The sequence below is a fragment of the Carcharhinus amblyrhynchos genome, chromosome 1 (assembly GCF_965287045.1).
Source record: "Carcharhinus amblyrhynchos chromosome 1, sCarAmb.v2.hapA, whole genome shotgun sequence".
In the NCBI taxonomy this organism is placed as follows: Eukaryota; Metazoa; Chordata; class Chondrichthyes; order Carcharhiniformes; family Carcharhinidae; genus Carcharhinus; species Carcharhinus amblyrhynchos.
The window spans coordinates 154,506,503-154,520,994 of record NC_137324.1 but is presented as its reverse complement, the minus strand read 5'-3'; the positions used below and the strand labels follow the sequence as shown (position 1 = coordinate 154,520,994).

Below are 14,492 nucleotides of genomic sequence, written 5' to 3'. Positions count from 1 at the left end.
TCCATCGTAGTCGATTTACCAGCGCAACAGGCAGACCAAAGAGTTGATTACTTTAACATTGCATTTACGCATTGATTATCCATCATATCTACTCAACTGCTGGGGAATTTTACTGCAGCACTTTTTCCAGAGTTATTGCTAATGGTTCTCTGCAACAACTGCATATGTGACATTCTGTAGCCAAGTGCTCCAATAAAAGAGATGGAGCACTGGTTTTATCTGGCAATATCCTGCAGATAATGGCCAGATGTGAAAATATGGCATTTTCTCTCATTAAGTTCTGAACAAATTCGTATGAAAAGTAAATGCTCGTTTTCTTAAAGTATAAAGAGGGACAATAAATTTTAGATGGACATAAAGCTGCAATATTTGGTATCTCAAAAAAATGCAGGATAGATTACAAAATACTAATGCACTTACAACTGATACTACAAACTCACCTGCAATTCAAATACACTGATAACATGTAAACAGGTACATCACCACCCAAAATGTTTTCTGCTCTGTCATATCCCTTCTCTACTTCGACTGATATGTTGATGTCCTGTTGCTCTTCCTTTTGATTGTTATGCTCATAGCATGTACATTGCTAGGCAACCAATTCCAAGTGTAATTTGCTGTGGCAACATTAATATTGTGCAACAGACACCAAAATAAAAGTGTCTCATTGTCATAGACAAATGCAGTTCTCAAAAAAGCAGAAATACTATATTTTGAAAACACTAAATTTGCCTTCTACGCTCACCGTACAATGTGGAAATTTTGAATTAGTCAAATTCAATAGTAGACATTTCACTTTGAATTGACTCATCCAAATTTAACCACCTTGGTGGGTATTTATTCTCTCAGCAACTTTTTCCTTCTCACAAATTCATCAACTCTTTGTGTTCCACATGCATGAGGGACCTTCTCGGCCTCCCAACAGCAATTATTCATTTGCAAGTCTCGACAGTGGTAGCAATCAGGCTATTCAATTTGTGACTGCATTACATGGAAATTAAGTCTAAAACCTGTCCTCACTCAATACGCACTGGCAACCAGGATCACCAGTCACTGATCATAGCGAAGAATCATGAACAATGCAAGAGCAACAATGCCAATTCTAAATACAAATATCCCTGTAATCGTTCAGATCAGCTAATTTGGTTTGCAATGATCAGCATAATTAAAATAAATTTAACATTTTTTGAAACAAAATATGGAAATGTAGAGGGAATTTCACTATCATATAGACACAAAATAAAAAAACTTCCTCAACTTCAAATAAGTGCATGTAGATGACTCAAGGGAACTGCATTCATGAGTTCTTGAAAACACGCATGATAATCTTGGATTTAGATCAGCAGAGATTCCCCATTCCAGGATCACTCGCTCATAATATGTACACTACCTTCAGCTCGTTCACAGAAAGCAAAAATTGGCTTGCTTGTCACGATAAATATGCAGGAAATCTGAATGAATAGTGGATTGAATCGCTAAATGTGAAAACTACGTGAACTAAAGCTAAATACTCGTGTTACATTACAAATGAATAAAGACAAAAGGAAATTTGAGGGCAAAGAAAGGGGTGTACACTTAATACTGCAGCAATGATAACAAGGGAGATCACAAAGATATTAGGAGAGAAGGGAAAAAAAAGGCAAACAGGAAGGATGAAATTATCAAGAAACAAAACGAGTAAAACATTCCATAAATAAAAAATGTGAAGTCAGTATGGGAGTAGAATCAAAAGGGACAATAAGGATGGCAAGGGTATTAATTACTTTGCTTCAGTCTATACGAGAAAGAAAGAGGAATCAGTTAGACTTGACATCACACAATGAGATTAGAAAATAATATAGCCATAAGAACTTGCACTTGTTTAACATCTTAAATGATGAAACACGAGGCACTTCACAGGAACATAATAAAACACAATGGCCTGCAACTTCTTTGGAGCAGAGTCACTGATGGATTACTACTCTGGAAGGACTTGTTGAAATTCCAAAGTCCCTGTCTCGCTCAACCTTCTTCACTCCGGCTGGGTAAGAAGGAGCAGTGAAGTGCACCCCCAGTTGTATCAGCATGGTCGCAGTGAGAAGTCTCATAACACCAGGTTAAGTCCAACAGGTTTGGGCAGCACGGTAGCACAGTGGTTAGCACTGCTGCTTCACAGCTCCAAGGACCTGGATACGATTCCCGGTTCGGGTCACTGTCTGTGTGGAGTTTGCATGTTCTCGTGTCTGCATGGGTTTCCTCCAGGTGCTCCGGTTTCCTCTCACAGTCCAAAGATGTGCGGGTTAGGTTGAATGGCCATGCTAAAATTGCCCCTTAGTGTCCTAAGATGCTTAGGTTGGAGGGATTAGTGGGTAATAACATGTAGGGATACGGGGGTAGAACCTGGATGGGATTGTGGTTGGTGCAGACTCGACAGGCCAAAGGGCCTCTTTCTGTACTGTAGCGTTCTATGATTCTATGGCTTATTTGAAATCATGAGCTTTCAGACCCCTGCTCCTTCCTCAGGTGAGTGGAGACATATTAGCATAGAGTAAGGGCAGTACAGAGAGGAAAGACTTGCCCTTTCTTTGTCACAGCACTAGCTGCTGAATAAAGGGGCAATTTAACAGGCATAGAGCATGGGGTGGGTCGGATAATGCCAGCATCATATCCGGAGGAGGTTGCTTGAGTGGACCTGTATTAATCATGCTTTTGAATTCTTTGTATATACAGTTGTTGTTTATAAACTCAGTTAAATTGTTTGCCACATTGAGTTGGCGACAATAAAAAACAGATCAGACATTAAAACCCCACAACACAGAGTTGGGGAGGGAGGAGGAGAACACTCAAAGTCGAAGTGCAAAATCCATCTGAAGATACCATTGTTTGGGAAGATAGAACCATTTGACCCCATGATCGAAATGTGGGGGCAACATGTTGAGAGGCTACAGTATTTCTTTGTGGCAAACAAACAGCAGCCAAGGAGAAATGAAAAGGTGGTGCCACTCACAGGCTTGCAACCTGATGAAAAACTCATCACCCAAAGCGCCGGACACAAAGTGGACAATTTTCGCAGCCTGCTGCACTGCTCTGGCATGGCTCCTTTAAGGGGTGACACAACATGGAGTCAATGGAACATGAACGGGTGAACCTGAACCAATCAGAAGCAAAGGATGACCAGTCCCAGGGCTGAAGGGTTGCAATTTAAGTCAGTGCATGATTAGAATGGACCTGTATTAGTCATGCATAGTTAGGAATGGACCTGTATTCATCATGCTACTGAACCCTTCATGTACTTAATTTTTGTTATTAATAAGCCTTCAGGGTTAATCATTTGTCACATCGAATCAATCCAAAGGTGCGCGGGTGAGGTTGATTGGCCATGCTAAATTGACCTGAATGTCAGGGGGATTATCAGGCTAAGTACTGGGGTTATGGGAATAGGGCTTGGGTGGGATTGTGGTTGATGCAGACCCGATGGGCTGAACGGCCTCCTTGTGCACTGTAGGGATTCTATGACTTGCTTCGAGTTATTACACAAAAAATGACAAAATCCCTACTCAAGGAAAACAAAGGATAAACATCAAAAAACCAAAAATATAATCGTGAATAGTCAATATGGATTTCATGTGTGAAAGTCTTGCTTGACCAATCTAATTTAGTTATTTGAAGAGGTAACAGAGAGAAGGGGCAAGGCTAACATAGTAGACGCAATATATCTGGATTTCCAAAAGACCTTTGATAAGGTACCATATAGTAGATCAATAAAAGGAGATTAGAGCATGTGGAGTCAGTGGACAAATAGCAGAAAGAGTAGTAAGCTGGCTACAAAACAAAAATCAGAAATTACTGGTAAAGGATAACTAATCAGAGAGGCAGAAGATGGGAAAATGGTGTCCCACAGGTTATTTGCTGGGACCACTATTATTCACAGCTCAGATTAATGATTTAGACTTAAGAATCAAAACCATAATTTCTAAATTTGCAGACAACACCAAATTAGGATGGATAATAAACATTGAGAAAGGTGGATTACAGCAAAATTAAAGGATGACATAACTGAAGCTAGATGAATGGCCATGTAATTGTCAAATGTGTCTCAATATAGGCAAACTTGAAGTTTTGCCAAGAAAAATAAAGAAGTCACGTAATACTTGGAATTGGAAAATAAGAATCTAAGTGAAAAAAGAAAAAAGCCTCTGGGAATACAAAATACACAAATCACTAAAAGCTGTGACACAGTTGATAAGGCCACAACTAAAGCAAACTAAGCACTAAGGTTTATTTCTAGAGGTAGAATTGAAAAATCGAATCCTGGTTAGACCACACCTGGTATATTGTTTCCAGTTCAGGTCATTACATTCTGCAATGAGAGCTACTGGAGAGGATGCCAAAACAAAGTTTGCGAGAATGTGACCAGAATGGTGAGGTTAAACCAAATCAGGAAAGTATGAACAGGTATGATCATTTTGCTCTTGCCAAAAGACAGCAAGAAGTGACCAATTAGGTCTTTAAAATTATGAATGACACAGATTCAGAGAAAGGTCTGAATTTTCCAGCCAGAGTGCAGCAAGACCTGCAGTGGCAGATGCAATAAGCCACCCAAAAGTCCATTAACTTCAGCTGCATTGATAATTCCTTCTGGCAGGTGGCATCAAAAAAATCCCCGCTCAAATGTTTCCACCTGTATGAAAGAGAAAAATTAAAGGCCATTAATACAAGACATTCATCAAGAAGTCAAAAAGGAAATTCACAAGAAACATTTGAATCCAAGAGTACTAAGAATATGGAGCTACTGCCACAGAGAATATTTGGGGGGAATAATTTAGATGCATTTAAGGACAGGTCATACAAGCACAAGGGAGAAGGAAATGAACAATTATGCTGATAGCATTAGATGAGGAAGGATAGGAGGCGGCTTCACTGGAACATTAACGCTGATCTTGACTGGTTGGGCCAATTGATCTGTTACTATGCTGTCTCTCTTTTGCATACCCAACAAGTAAACGAACTCAAATTAACTTGGGAACAAATTAGAAGGGGCAGCCCCCCAAAAAGGAAGGGGGGACGGCCCGAACAGAAACCAAAGTTGAAAGGAAACTTAAAACATTAAATCGAAATGTGATTATCAGGATCTATAATACAGCCCAGACCCTGTGGTGCCCAACAAGCGCGGAAGGCATCAGTTGCGCCCGTGGACACCGCATGCTCCCTCTCCAGGGACACCTGGCCATGAACGTAGCCGCGGTACAGGGGCAGTCGGGATGGACGACCCCATCGATCGCTGTAAGTCTTACGCAATTCTACAAATTAGAAATCAATTAGAATTATCTGAAACCAGTGAATAATAAAGCTCAACACACAAAGTGAGCAGGACAACAACAGTTTTAAACTAAAAAGCCAACTTGTAAAAGAAAAGAATTAACATGACAAGAACATAATGTTGGATAGTGTTAATTAAAGAAAATTTGAACATAGGAACTAATCCCATTACATTGATGAAACTTACACCAGAAAAACAAAAAACTACTAAGAATAATTAAATGAGCGCAGTCAAGGTACTCAATGGTTACGTGACAGAGCACTTAATAAGTATATAACTAACTTAACACAGTTGTTTATGACTTTACAAGAAAACACCTGTGTAAGTTTCCATACAAAAATTAACATACTCTATTAAATATAAATTAAGGTTACACAAAGTAGAGATCTTAATTACTTCAGAAAACTCCACTACAATTAAACTAATTACAAATCATGCTGTAGAGAATTTCTGTTGATATTTATCCACAAATCATTTCCTTCAATTATTAATAAAAAAATTTAGAACATTATGAACCGTTTTACTAATTACAATTGGCTTGATCGCCAATGAAATCCCAGTTCTAACAGAAATCCCAGTTCTAACAGAAATCCCAAAGCTAGTTTCAGGAGGTGTTCTTAGATGAATGGATATCCAAATTTACCCAAAATTTTATTTTATTGTGGTTAATTTTGAGTTAGTTCTTCATTTTTATTTTGCCATGTACATTGTGGAGTGTGAAATTCAGGCATGGAGTAATTTTGGCTTCTGGTTTGTTCATGTTAAACCTGCAACTTCTGCTTCCGAATTCTCAATAGATATCTACATCCTTCATATCTTTCATCCTACTTTCTCCAACAAAATGAAAACAAGTTTAGCTCTATGATCTCTCCTCACAACACAGAACTGCAAATTCCAGTGTTTAGCTTTTTATACAATTGTCCAATGTCAAGAATTATCCTGGTGGGATTTTATGGCCTTGTTCATCCCATAACCATAAAATCCTGCCCGAGGTCAACAGATCTTCTCATTGTCTGCCCCTCATCCGCTCTGATTCCTGTAGCAGGCGGGCCGTTAAAATTCTGGTCCGTGTCTACATTTCATCCTGTTGGTAAGTTTCAGCATTTCAGCTTGCCTTCAGCTTTAGGAATACGAGTCCCTTTAGGCATAAAATTTCCACAACAGCAATACGGTGTTTAGCACTGTTAGCTCACAGCACCAGTGACCTGGTTTCAATTCCAGCCTCGGGTAATGATACAAAGACATTCTCCCAGTGTCTGCATGAGTTTCCTCCAGGTGGTCTGGTATCCTCCCACTGTCCAAAGACGTGCCGGTTAGATGAACTGGCCATGCTAAATTGCCTCTCAGTGTCCAAAAATGTATAGATTAGCTGGGTTAAATGTACAAGGATAGAAGGGAGCGGAGGGCATGGGTGGAATGCTCTTTCAAAGAGTTGGTGCAGACTCAATGGACCGGATGGCATCTTTCGGCACTGTAGGAATTCTACAGTTAATTTAAAATAACCATAGAACCAAAAGAATCCCTACAGTGCAGAAAGAGGCCATTTTTTTGTCTATCTTGGTTTAAATAATGTACATTTCAAATAACATGGTCAATTAATTGCGATAGAAAGCTGATGTTTGATTGAAGCAAAAGCAGAGAAGAATTTAAGAAAATATGAATAAACAATCAACCCCATTCTCTGCCCATTCCACACCCCATGGATCAGTTCAAACATTTAACTGAAGGAACAGTTCTGCATAAATTCTTTCAGATCTGCAGGCAAAGCTCCAGAAATCTATCCTTGCACTTGACAATTTACCACTCACAAACTCAACTTTATCATGACATCTTTCTTCAACAGGCCCAAGAGTATACAAACTATTTTTCATGGAGTACATGGATAATTCCCATCTATATTTACTTGGATTATGTTTCTTCACTTATTTATTTAGTTTTCTTTTGGAATGAATGAAATCAATATAACAGCCACTCTTGCTGGAAGACAACCCCATCCCATGTTCTGCAACAGAAAATTTGACTTCTGATTTTTTTTCACTTTAAACTTGGAACCTTTATTTCCAAACTCTGACCTGCTGATATCCTCCATATTTTATAATGTACTTCTGTTAACAAAATGAAAACAAGCTCTTTCAATGAGAACTCCTTACAACAAAAGAGATGCCAAGTTCCACGTTCACCTTACAATCTTTCAGCTGAAAATTCTTCAACTTGAGTATCCTTCAAAAGGTAGAGTAGCAAATTACACCAGAAAGATCAAATCAATCTCTCGAGTGCAGAATATGTTGAATATCCCTTGACAACATAAACTAGCATTATTAAATCTTTCTGTGAATCATAAGCATTGTTTCAGAAAATCATATCTATGATTCAGTCTTTAATTCTGAAAGTCATATCGATAGACCTAACAACACTATCACATGACATGATGAAACACAAGTATTGAACAGCTATGGCAATAGACTCAGCGTAGCAAATGACACAACAGCAGCTATTATACAAGGAAAGCATGTACCAGCTAATGTGTTAAAAAAAACAAAATATATTTTAAAAACAAAGATTATTAAGTGACATTAAGACATTACATACTGAGCCATAAACTATATTTAACATCGGAATCTTCAACTGAATGACAAATCCAAGTATCCATCTTTATTGAAAGCATATCACTGCAACATTAAATAATAAATAAAACAATTTTTACAATCTTTGCAATTGTTTCAAATTATAAAAGGCAAGTCAAACCTTTTTATTTGGGAGGTGATTTCAAGTTTTTTTGTGCAACTAAGCGGTATTCATTTCTGACCCTTTCATAAATTTAGACAGACGCACACACACAGAAATAAGTCTAATTTAACCTTGATGTTTTCTCTGTTTAGTTGTGGATTTTCTGCATGTCTTCAAGATGCCTTCCTTTTCAAAACAGATTGGAGGCTTCTGGGCAATGGAGAGCAGTTCAGCCGAGTTGAATTTCATTTCATTACAGCAATGATGAAATGGATGATGACTTAATGTAGCTTCAACACATCAAGATCAGCAGCAGTTGCTAAACGCAAAATAAAATGAATAAATTGAGTTATTTTCCCAATAGAAAATTCAAATCTGATGCATTTCTTTTCCTTCAAATCCATTTACTTCATGGACATGTTGGATTCTGGGTTACAGAAGCACTGTTGCCATAGTAAAGTACCTTGAAAAAGACACAAATACATTTGTGTATCAAGCAATGCAAAATGAAAACAGCAGCAATATTGGATTAATATTGAAAAGTATGAAACAGTGCAAAATATTTTTGATGCCAGTCTACACTACTTAATTAATCCTATCTGCTTTTATGCGCTTGTTATCATGCTCCCCCTCCCCATTAGCCCATTTAAAGGTCCAGTTTACTGCTGGTGCCCATTTCCACAGGTAGCAACAAACTCCAGCTTACATGTAAATTGCTGGTAGTGATGGGGGGAGAGGGGGGTCTTGCAGATGGTGGTGTTCCCATGTGCCTGTTGCCCTTGTTTTTCTAGGTAGCAGAGAAATACCACAAGTTCTTGCACGAGTGGTATTTTGAAATCAAATCCAGTATTTTGGCCCAATGATGAAAAAATGGCCATGTGTTTCCAAGTCAGGCTGAAGGCTGATTACCAGGAGGAAAAGATGATAATGGCCTTCCTATGATCTTATGGATGTTGTCCTTCTTAGTGATAGGGTCTGCCAAACAGGGAGGCACTGTTCAAGGAAGTGTGCTATTGCTGCATTGTATCTTCGACACAGCAATACATGTTGCAGCATTGGTCCACCAGTGGTGCAAGCACTGGGTATCAAATCAAATGGCTGTTGGAACGTAACCAGTGACAACTCTGTATTGGATGTAATGTGACCAATGAGTACAAGATGTAAAGGTCAGCTGACCCAGTAAAACATGGAATCAATTAGTGTGATGTAATAGTCAGCTGACTCAGTATAAATATGGAACTATGTAGAATGGTGGGGAGCTTGGGGTGGTCCAGGATGGGACTCCAAGTTTGGAGTAATGATGTTTCTTTATTAAAGCTTTCTTTGATTTATAAGTTGGAGTAAGTTTTGTTGTATTTTCATTAGCTGCATTTTGAAGAGTTCCTTCTGAAGAAACAATGGCAAGGTGGCAATCAAGCAAATTACAATCTTGGATGTTATCAAACTTATTGCATACAATATGGCTTACGTTGCATCAACATTCCTGATTTGTTGATGATGGAGGGGCTCAAGGAGTCTGGTGGCAAGATACTCAGCAGAAATGGCCCAGCCTCTTCTCAGCTCTTGCAGCCATCTTAGAGGATAACTGTTTGGTTAAGTTTCTGTTTATGGTGACCTCAAGAATGTTGAGTGTGTCTGGGCAACAATGGTGCCACTGAAGATCAAGCAGCATTGAATACATCTTTTGCTCTTAAAAATAGCCATTGCTCATCACTCATTACACAGGCCCTGCTACATACTACCACGGGCTACCTAGGAGCTGAACACTGTAGAAGCATCAACAAACAAGTCCAACGCTGAACTTTTGCTTGTCAAAAGTCTGATAAACTACTCTGGGCTGCAACTATTGGTCTCCAATAGCCACAAGTGTCTCCCTTCATGCAGGGCTTCAGCTACGTGAGAACTTCATCTCACTCTCACAGACCTCAATTATGTTTAGGCACCATGATGGCACTAGTCAAAAAGCAAATGCTGAAAATCTGAAATAAAAATAGAAAATGCCGAAATATTCAGCAGATTGAGTGGTGCACATGAAGAGAGAAACATAATTAACTTTTCAGGTCAACGGAAGGAAGGTCGCTGACCTAAAATGTTAATTCTGCTTTTCTCGCCACAGATGCTGCCTGACTTGCTGAGTATCAGCATTTGTTTTTGTTCCATGACATTGTTTGGATGAATGGTGCTTTCAAGCTGAAGACATTGTCACCCCATTGCTGGCATCCGGCTCACGCTATGATTAGATCCGGAGTGAAATGCTTCCATGGAACCTAAACTGAATACCAGCAAGCAGATTAGAAGCATTTCTGGAGATAACCATTTTGCTACGTAAGTACCAGAATTTTGTGCACGAGGCTCAATTAAAAGCTATAATTGCAAAGGTAAATGCTCCAATTTATAACGTAAGTATAGATATTTATATATTTACTAAGTTTGATCCACTCGCTCATACCCCTATATCTCTCACATGTAGCTATTGTCACAGTGTTAGTGTATGCTGCTTATCGTGTTTCACATCACAATTCGATATTGTTTGGTTGCTTTAATCTGCAAGTCTGGCCAATGGGCTAATATCTGTCGTTTTGAGGGAGACACCCTTGCATGATAAGAAAATAGTTAAAATCATTAACAGAGTAGTACAAACGAACTAATTGTTATCCATTAAAGAGCATTCCAGATCACAGGGTATCACTTGATTGTTCAGAAAGGAGATGAAAGCCACAAGATAATAATAAAACCTCAAAAATTCATCCACCAGTCATTAAGTTTTAATGCTGTTACATTAAATATAACTGCCTCAAAATAAATAATATCTTACATGAATGTGAGCACATGCAACTTTAATGTATTGAATTAATGCATTCCAAAAGATAGCATTTCATCTGGACCTCAAGCTTCTTTGCTCACCACTTATATAATCAGCTAAACAACTAGAGTGCCAGGTAAAAAGTTTAACATCTTGCATCTGATATTACCAGATTTTACCTCAAACATTCCTATTTCACCTTTTGCACCCATGGATAATGCCATTTCCACTAAACAAGAATTTCAGAATGCAAAAAACTTTGAAGCTTGACCACATTTAGATTTTGTGCATGTTCACAGGATTCTGGAATCAAATTTGTCATTGAAATTCATCAACAAAATTTTTTTTTGAAAACTCCAAAATTTCAACTTCACTACCAGCTTCACCACCAGAAACTACTGCATCCCCTTACTAATAATTTGTAGTTGAATCTCTGCATATATCACAGACTCAATGGCTGGATTCCAGAAGCACAATTAAGAAAATATGCAGTACAGGATTAATCTAAAACATATTCAATTAATGTTTCAAACCACACGCTCGCCTCAGAGTCACAAGGTTCCAGGTTCAAATCCGACAAACGGCAAGGTGGCAGAGTGGTTAGCTCTGCTGTCTCACAGCGCCAGGGACCCGGGTTCAATTCTGGCCTCAAGTGACAGTATGTGGAGTTTGCACGTTTTCCCAGTGTCTATGTGAGTTTCCTCTGGGCACTTTGGTTTCCTCCCACGCCAAAGGTGTGAAGGTTAGGGTTATTGGCCATGGTAAATTGCCCTGTAATATCAGGGAGACTAGTAGGGTGGGATTAGGGGGATAGAGCCTGGGTGCATTGTGGTAGGTGCGGAAACGATGAGCCAAATGGCCTCCTTCTGCACTGTAGGGATTCTATGATTCTATGACCTCAGGACACAAAAAATAAAGGCTGATGCTCCAGTGCAATACAGTGATCCTGTCTGCCCTCTTGTGCGAACGTAAAAGATCCATCCCATGGCACTGTTTCAAAGAGGAGCATCAGAGTTATCCCTAGTATCCTGGCCAAGTTTTATTGCTCAAACATCACGAAAACATATTGGGCAGGATTTTTTGGCCTCACTCACCGAGACGAGGAGACTGGAAAACCCAACATGAGTCAACGGACCTTCCCATTGCCTGCCCTTCCAATTTCCATGGTGGGCAGGGAGGTAGAATTCTGACGATTATCTTAATATCATATTGCTGATTGTGGGATGTGGTTTTGTGCAAATTGGCAAATGCATTTCCTGCAGTATAACAGTGCTTAGTAACATTTCAAAGCAATTTCATTAGCTGTAAAGCACTTTGAGACATCCAGTTGTCATGAAAATCACTATATAAACACAAGCCTCTCATTCTTCCAATCTGAATAGTAATTCTAAACACTGCATTTTCTAATAAGAACAAGCTGAAATACAATCTGGTTAAAAAGAAACCGAAAACTTCTTGCAGTCATCCTGAACTTTTTGACCTCCGCCCAATGCAATTAAACCAGCTTCCTCCACAGTATTCCTTGCAATAACTATTTGAAAGGATAACACGCAACTAGTACGAAAAAGTAATTTGCCCAAACCACAAGCGAACCTTTCTGGAGTTCCCAGATTGGGTTTAGTCTCAAATGTGTTACTAAATGAACAAAAACACATCAAACAATAATAACTAGTGTTTATATACCACCTTTAATAAATTAATAGACAGCAATGTACAGCAGAAGATTAACAACAAGCACAAGGCTCCAATGACTGCTGTGCCTCAACCTCTGACAACTCTATTCTGGTAAGCTTCTGCCAAATTTCAATATCAACTTGGCTTATATCCTAATGCTCAAATCCTATGACTCAAACATTTTAAGCTGTTTCTTAGCAACAAGCAAATGCATCAATCTGTACCTTCCAACGCATGTAGTGCTGAATAACAGAGCACACATGATTTATGAAACAATATAAACAAAACAACAGCTATGAATTGTTGCATCTTTAAGGGATTTCCAAGTTAGTTACGGTGTATCAGAATACCAACAATCATTCAAAAAAATGTAAATAGTGCAGACACTAATTCCTGTGCGGTAAGTGGAAAAAAACATTTCCTACTCGTAAATCAAACTGGAATATGGTACAACAGCTCAAAGTTTGTTATAACATCTGCAAACAATTCTCAAATCTACATAACTTGGATGCACCCGGTGACTCAGTTCGTGACTCAATTACATAAGTTACATCTGCCTGTACAAATGTATTTAAATTTGAAAATTACATCTCGTAGAATACTTTCCTTTCAATGGATACATACCATCTGCTGCAGCAAAATTTTTCCCAGATGGCGAAAATGGTAGAATTTCCTTTCCTCAAATAGGCTAATCCCAATGGATCAAAGAATAAAACCTTTATTAAAAACCTTCCTTGATGCAGTAGCAGCACCCAGTAGGTCAAACTTCAATTTGATTTGTGTTACAACTGAAACAAAACTAATCCAATGTAATTTATAGGGAAGGTCAAAGGCGTGTACTTTAGTGCAAATTCTTAACCTCATTGGTAGCACCAACTGAGACATAAGATTTTGTTATTTGTAATAACTGATAAATCCTTCTCTATTAAAAGCAATACCCTTGCAATATTTCCTAGTTCCTTCTGATCTAAAGTCACATTTGCTAGATTCAACTGATAAGCTTGTGTACCAAGGCACACAGATTGGCAAGACTGAGGTTCCTGCCAATTTTCCATATGTCAAGTAGTCATTATTAACAAGGTTACAGTCATCATTTTCTCGACATGAGCACAGCAAGAGATTAGGAGAAAAAAAAAACAAATAGAAGTTAATAAAACCGTAGGGTCAGGAGGCCCTTACTTCTACTTATCACATTAAAACTAGGTGATTTAACAGACTGTTACTACCATAAGGTTTGAGATATGGAGCCAATCCTGCAAAATGGACTCTGCTGATTGCTGACAGAACAAAAATGCAGAGGATTTCTACTGGAATGTCAATACCATGCATTTGCTTAGTCGTGTGGAACAGAGTATTTCTGCCTGGATATAAAAGGGACAGAATTCCAAGCGATGAAGTGTTCAAGAGGTTATTCCACGGGGGAGAAGACCAGTTTTGTTTTTAGTCGTCCTTTAGATCGATTACAAGAGCTTGTGTTTTTACTGTAAACAACAGTTCGTCCTGCAATATTGCTTTGTCTTGATCTTACAGACTGAATTTCAGTCCACAAATCTGCAGTGTTATAACAGAATAAAATTTATTAATCTTTTCCATCAACTTTATTGGCCTTGCAATCAATATTGCTTCTCTTTTCTTTCATGCTGATTCTTCCAATGAATGGTACCTTTAAATCTTTTTGTGTACTTGGCAAGTAAAGCTTACAAGCATTCCCTTTTAAAATCTTTCATTGGATGTGGATGTCACTGGCTGGGAGAGCAGTAGTGGCTTGCTCAGTCATTTCAACTACATGGTTGTGGGCCTAAAGTCACACGTAGGTCAGACCAGATAAGGGCGGCACATTAATGAACCACAACAATCGACAATGTTTCATGGTCAGCTTTTGACTTATAATTCAATCTTCATTAAGTTCTATGGTGAGATTTGAACCTGGGTCCCCAGAATATTACCCTAGGTATCTGGATTATTAGTAGTGACAATACCACTATCTCG

The 14,492-nt window shown here is 38.6% G+C and overlaps 1 protein-coding gene across 1 annotated transcript in view; it reads right to left on the bottom strand.

The window, feature by feature from the left end:
- Positions 1-13,207, bottom strand: part of inpp4b (inositol polyphosphate-4-phosphatase type II B) — a 708,475-nt gene extending 695,268 nt beyond the window's left edge. Inside the window, exons 1-2 of the mRNA XM_080194015.1 lie at positions 13,128-13,207; positions 8,158-8,345 (exon numbers count right to left, since the gene is read on the bottom strand). Coding sequence (XP_080050141.1) covers positions 8,158-8,275 — 118 coding nt within the window. The 5' untranslated portion in view covers positions 8,276-8,345; positions 13,128-13,207. The remainder of the gene's footprint in view (positions 1-8,157; positions 8,346-13,127) is intronic.
- Positions 13,208-14,492: the final 1,285 nt, after the last annotated feature.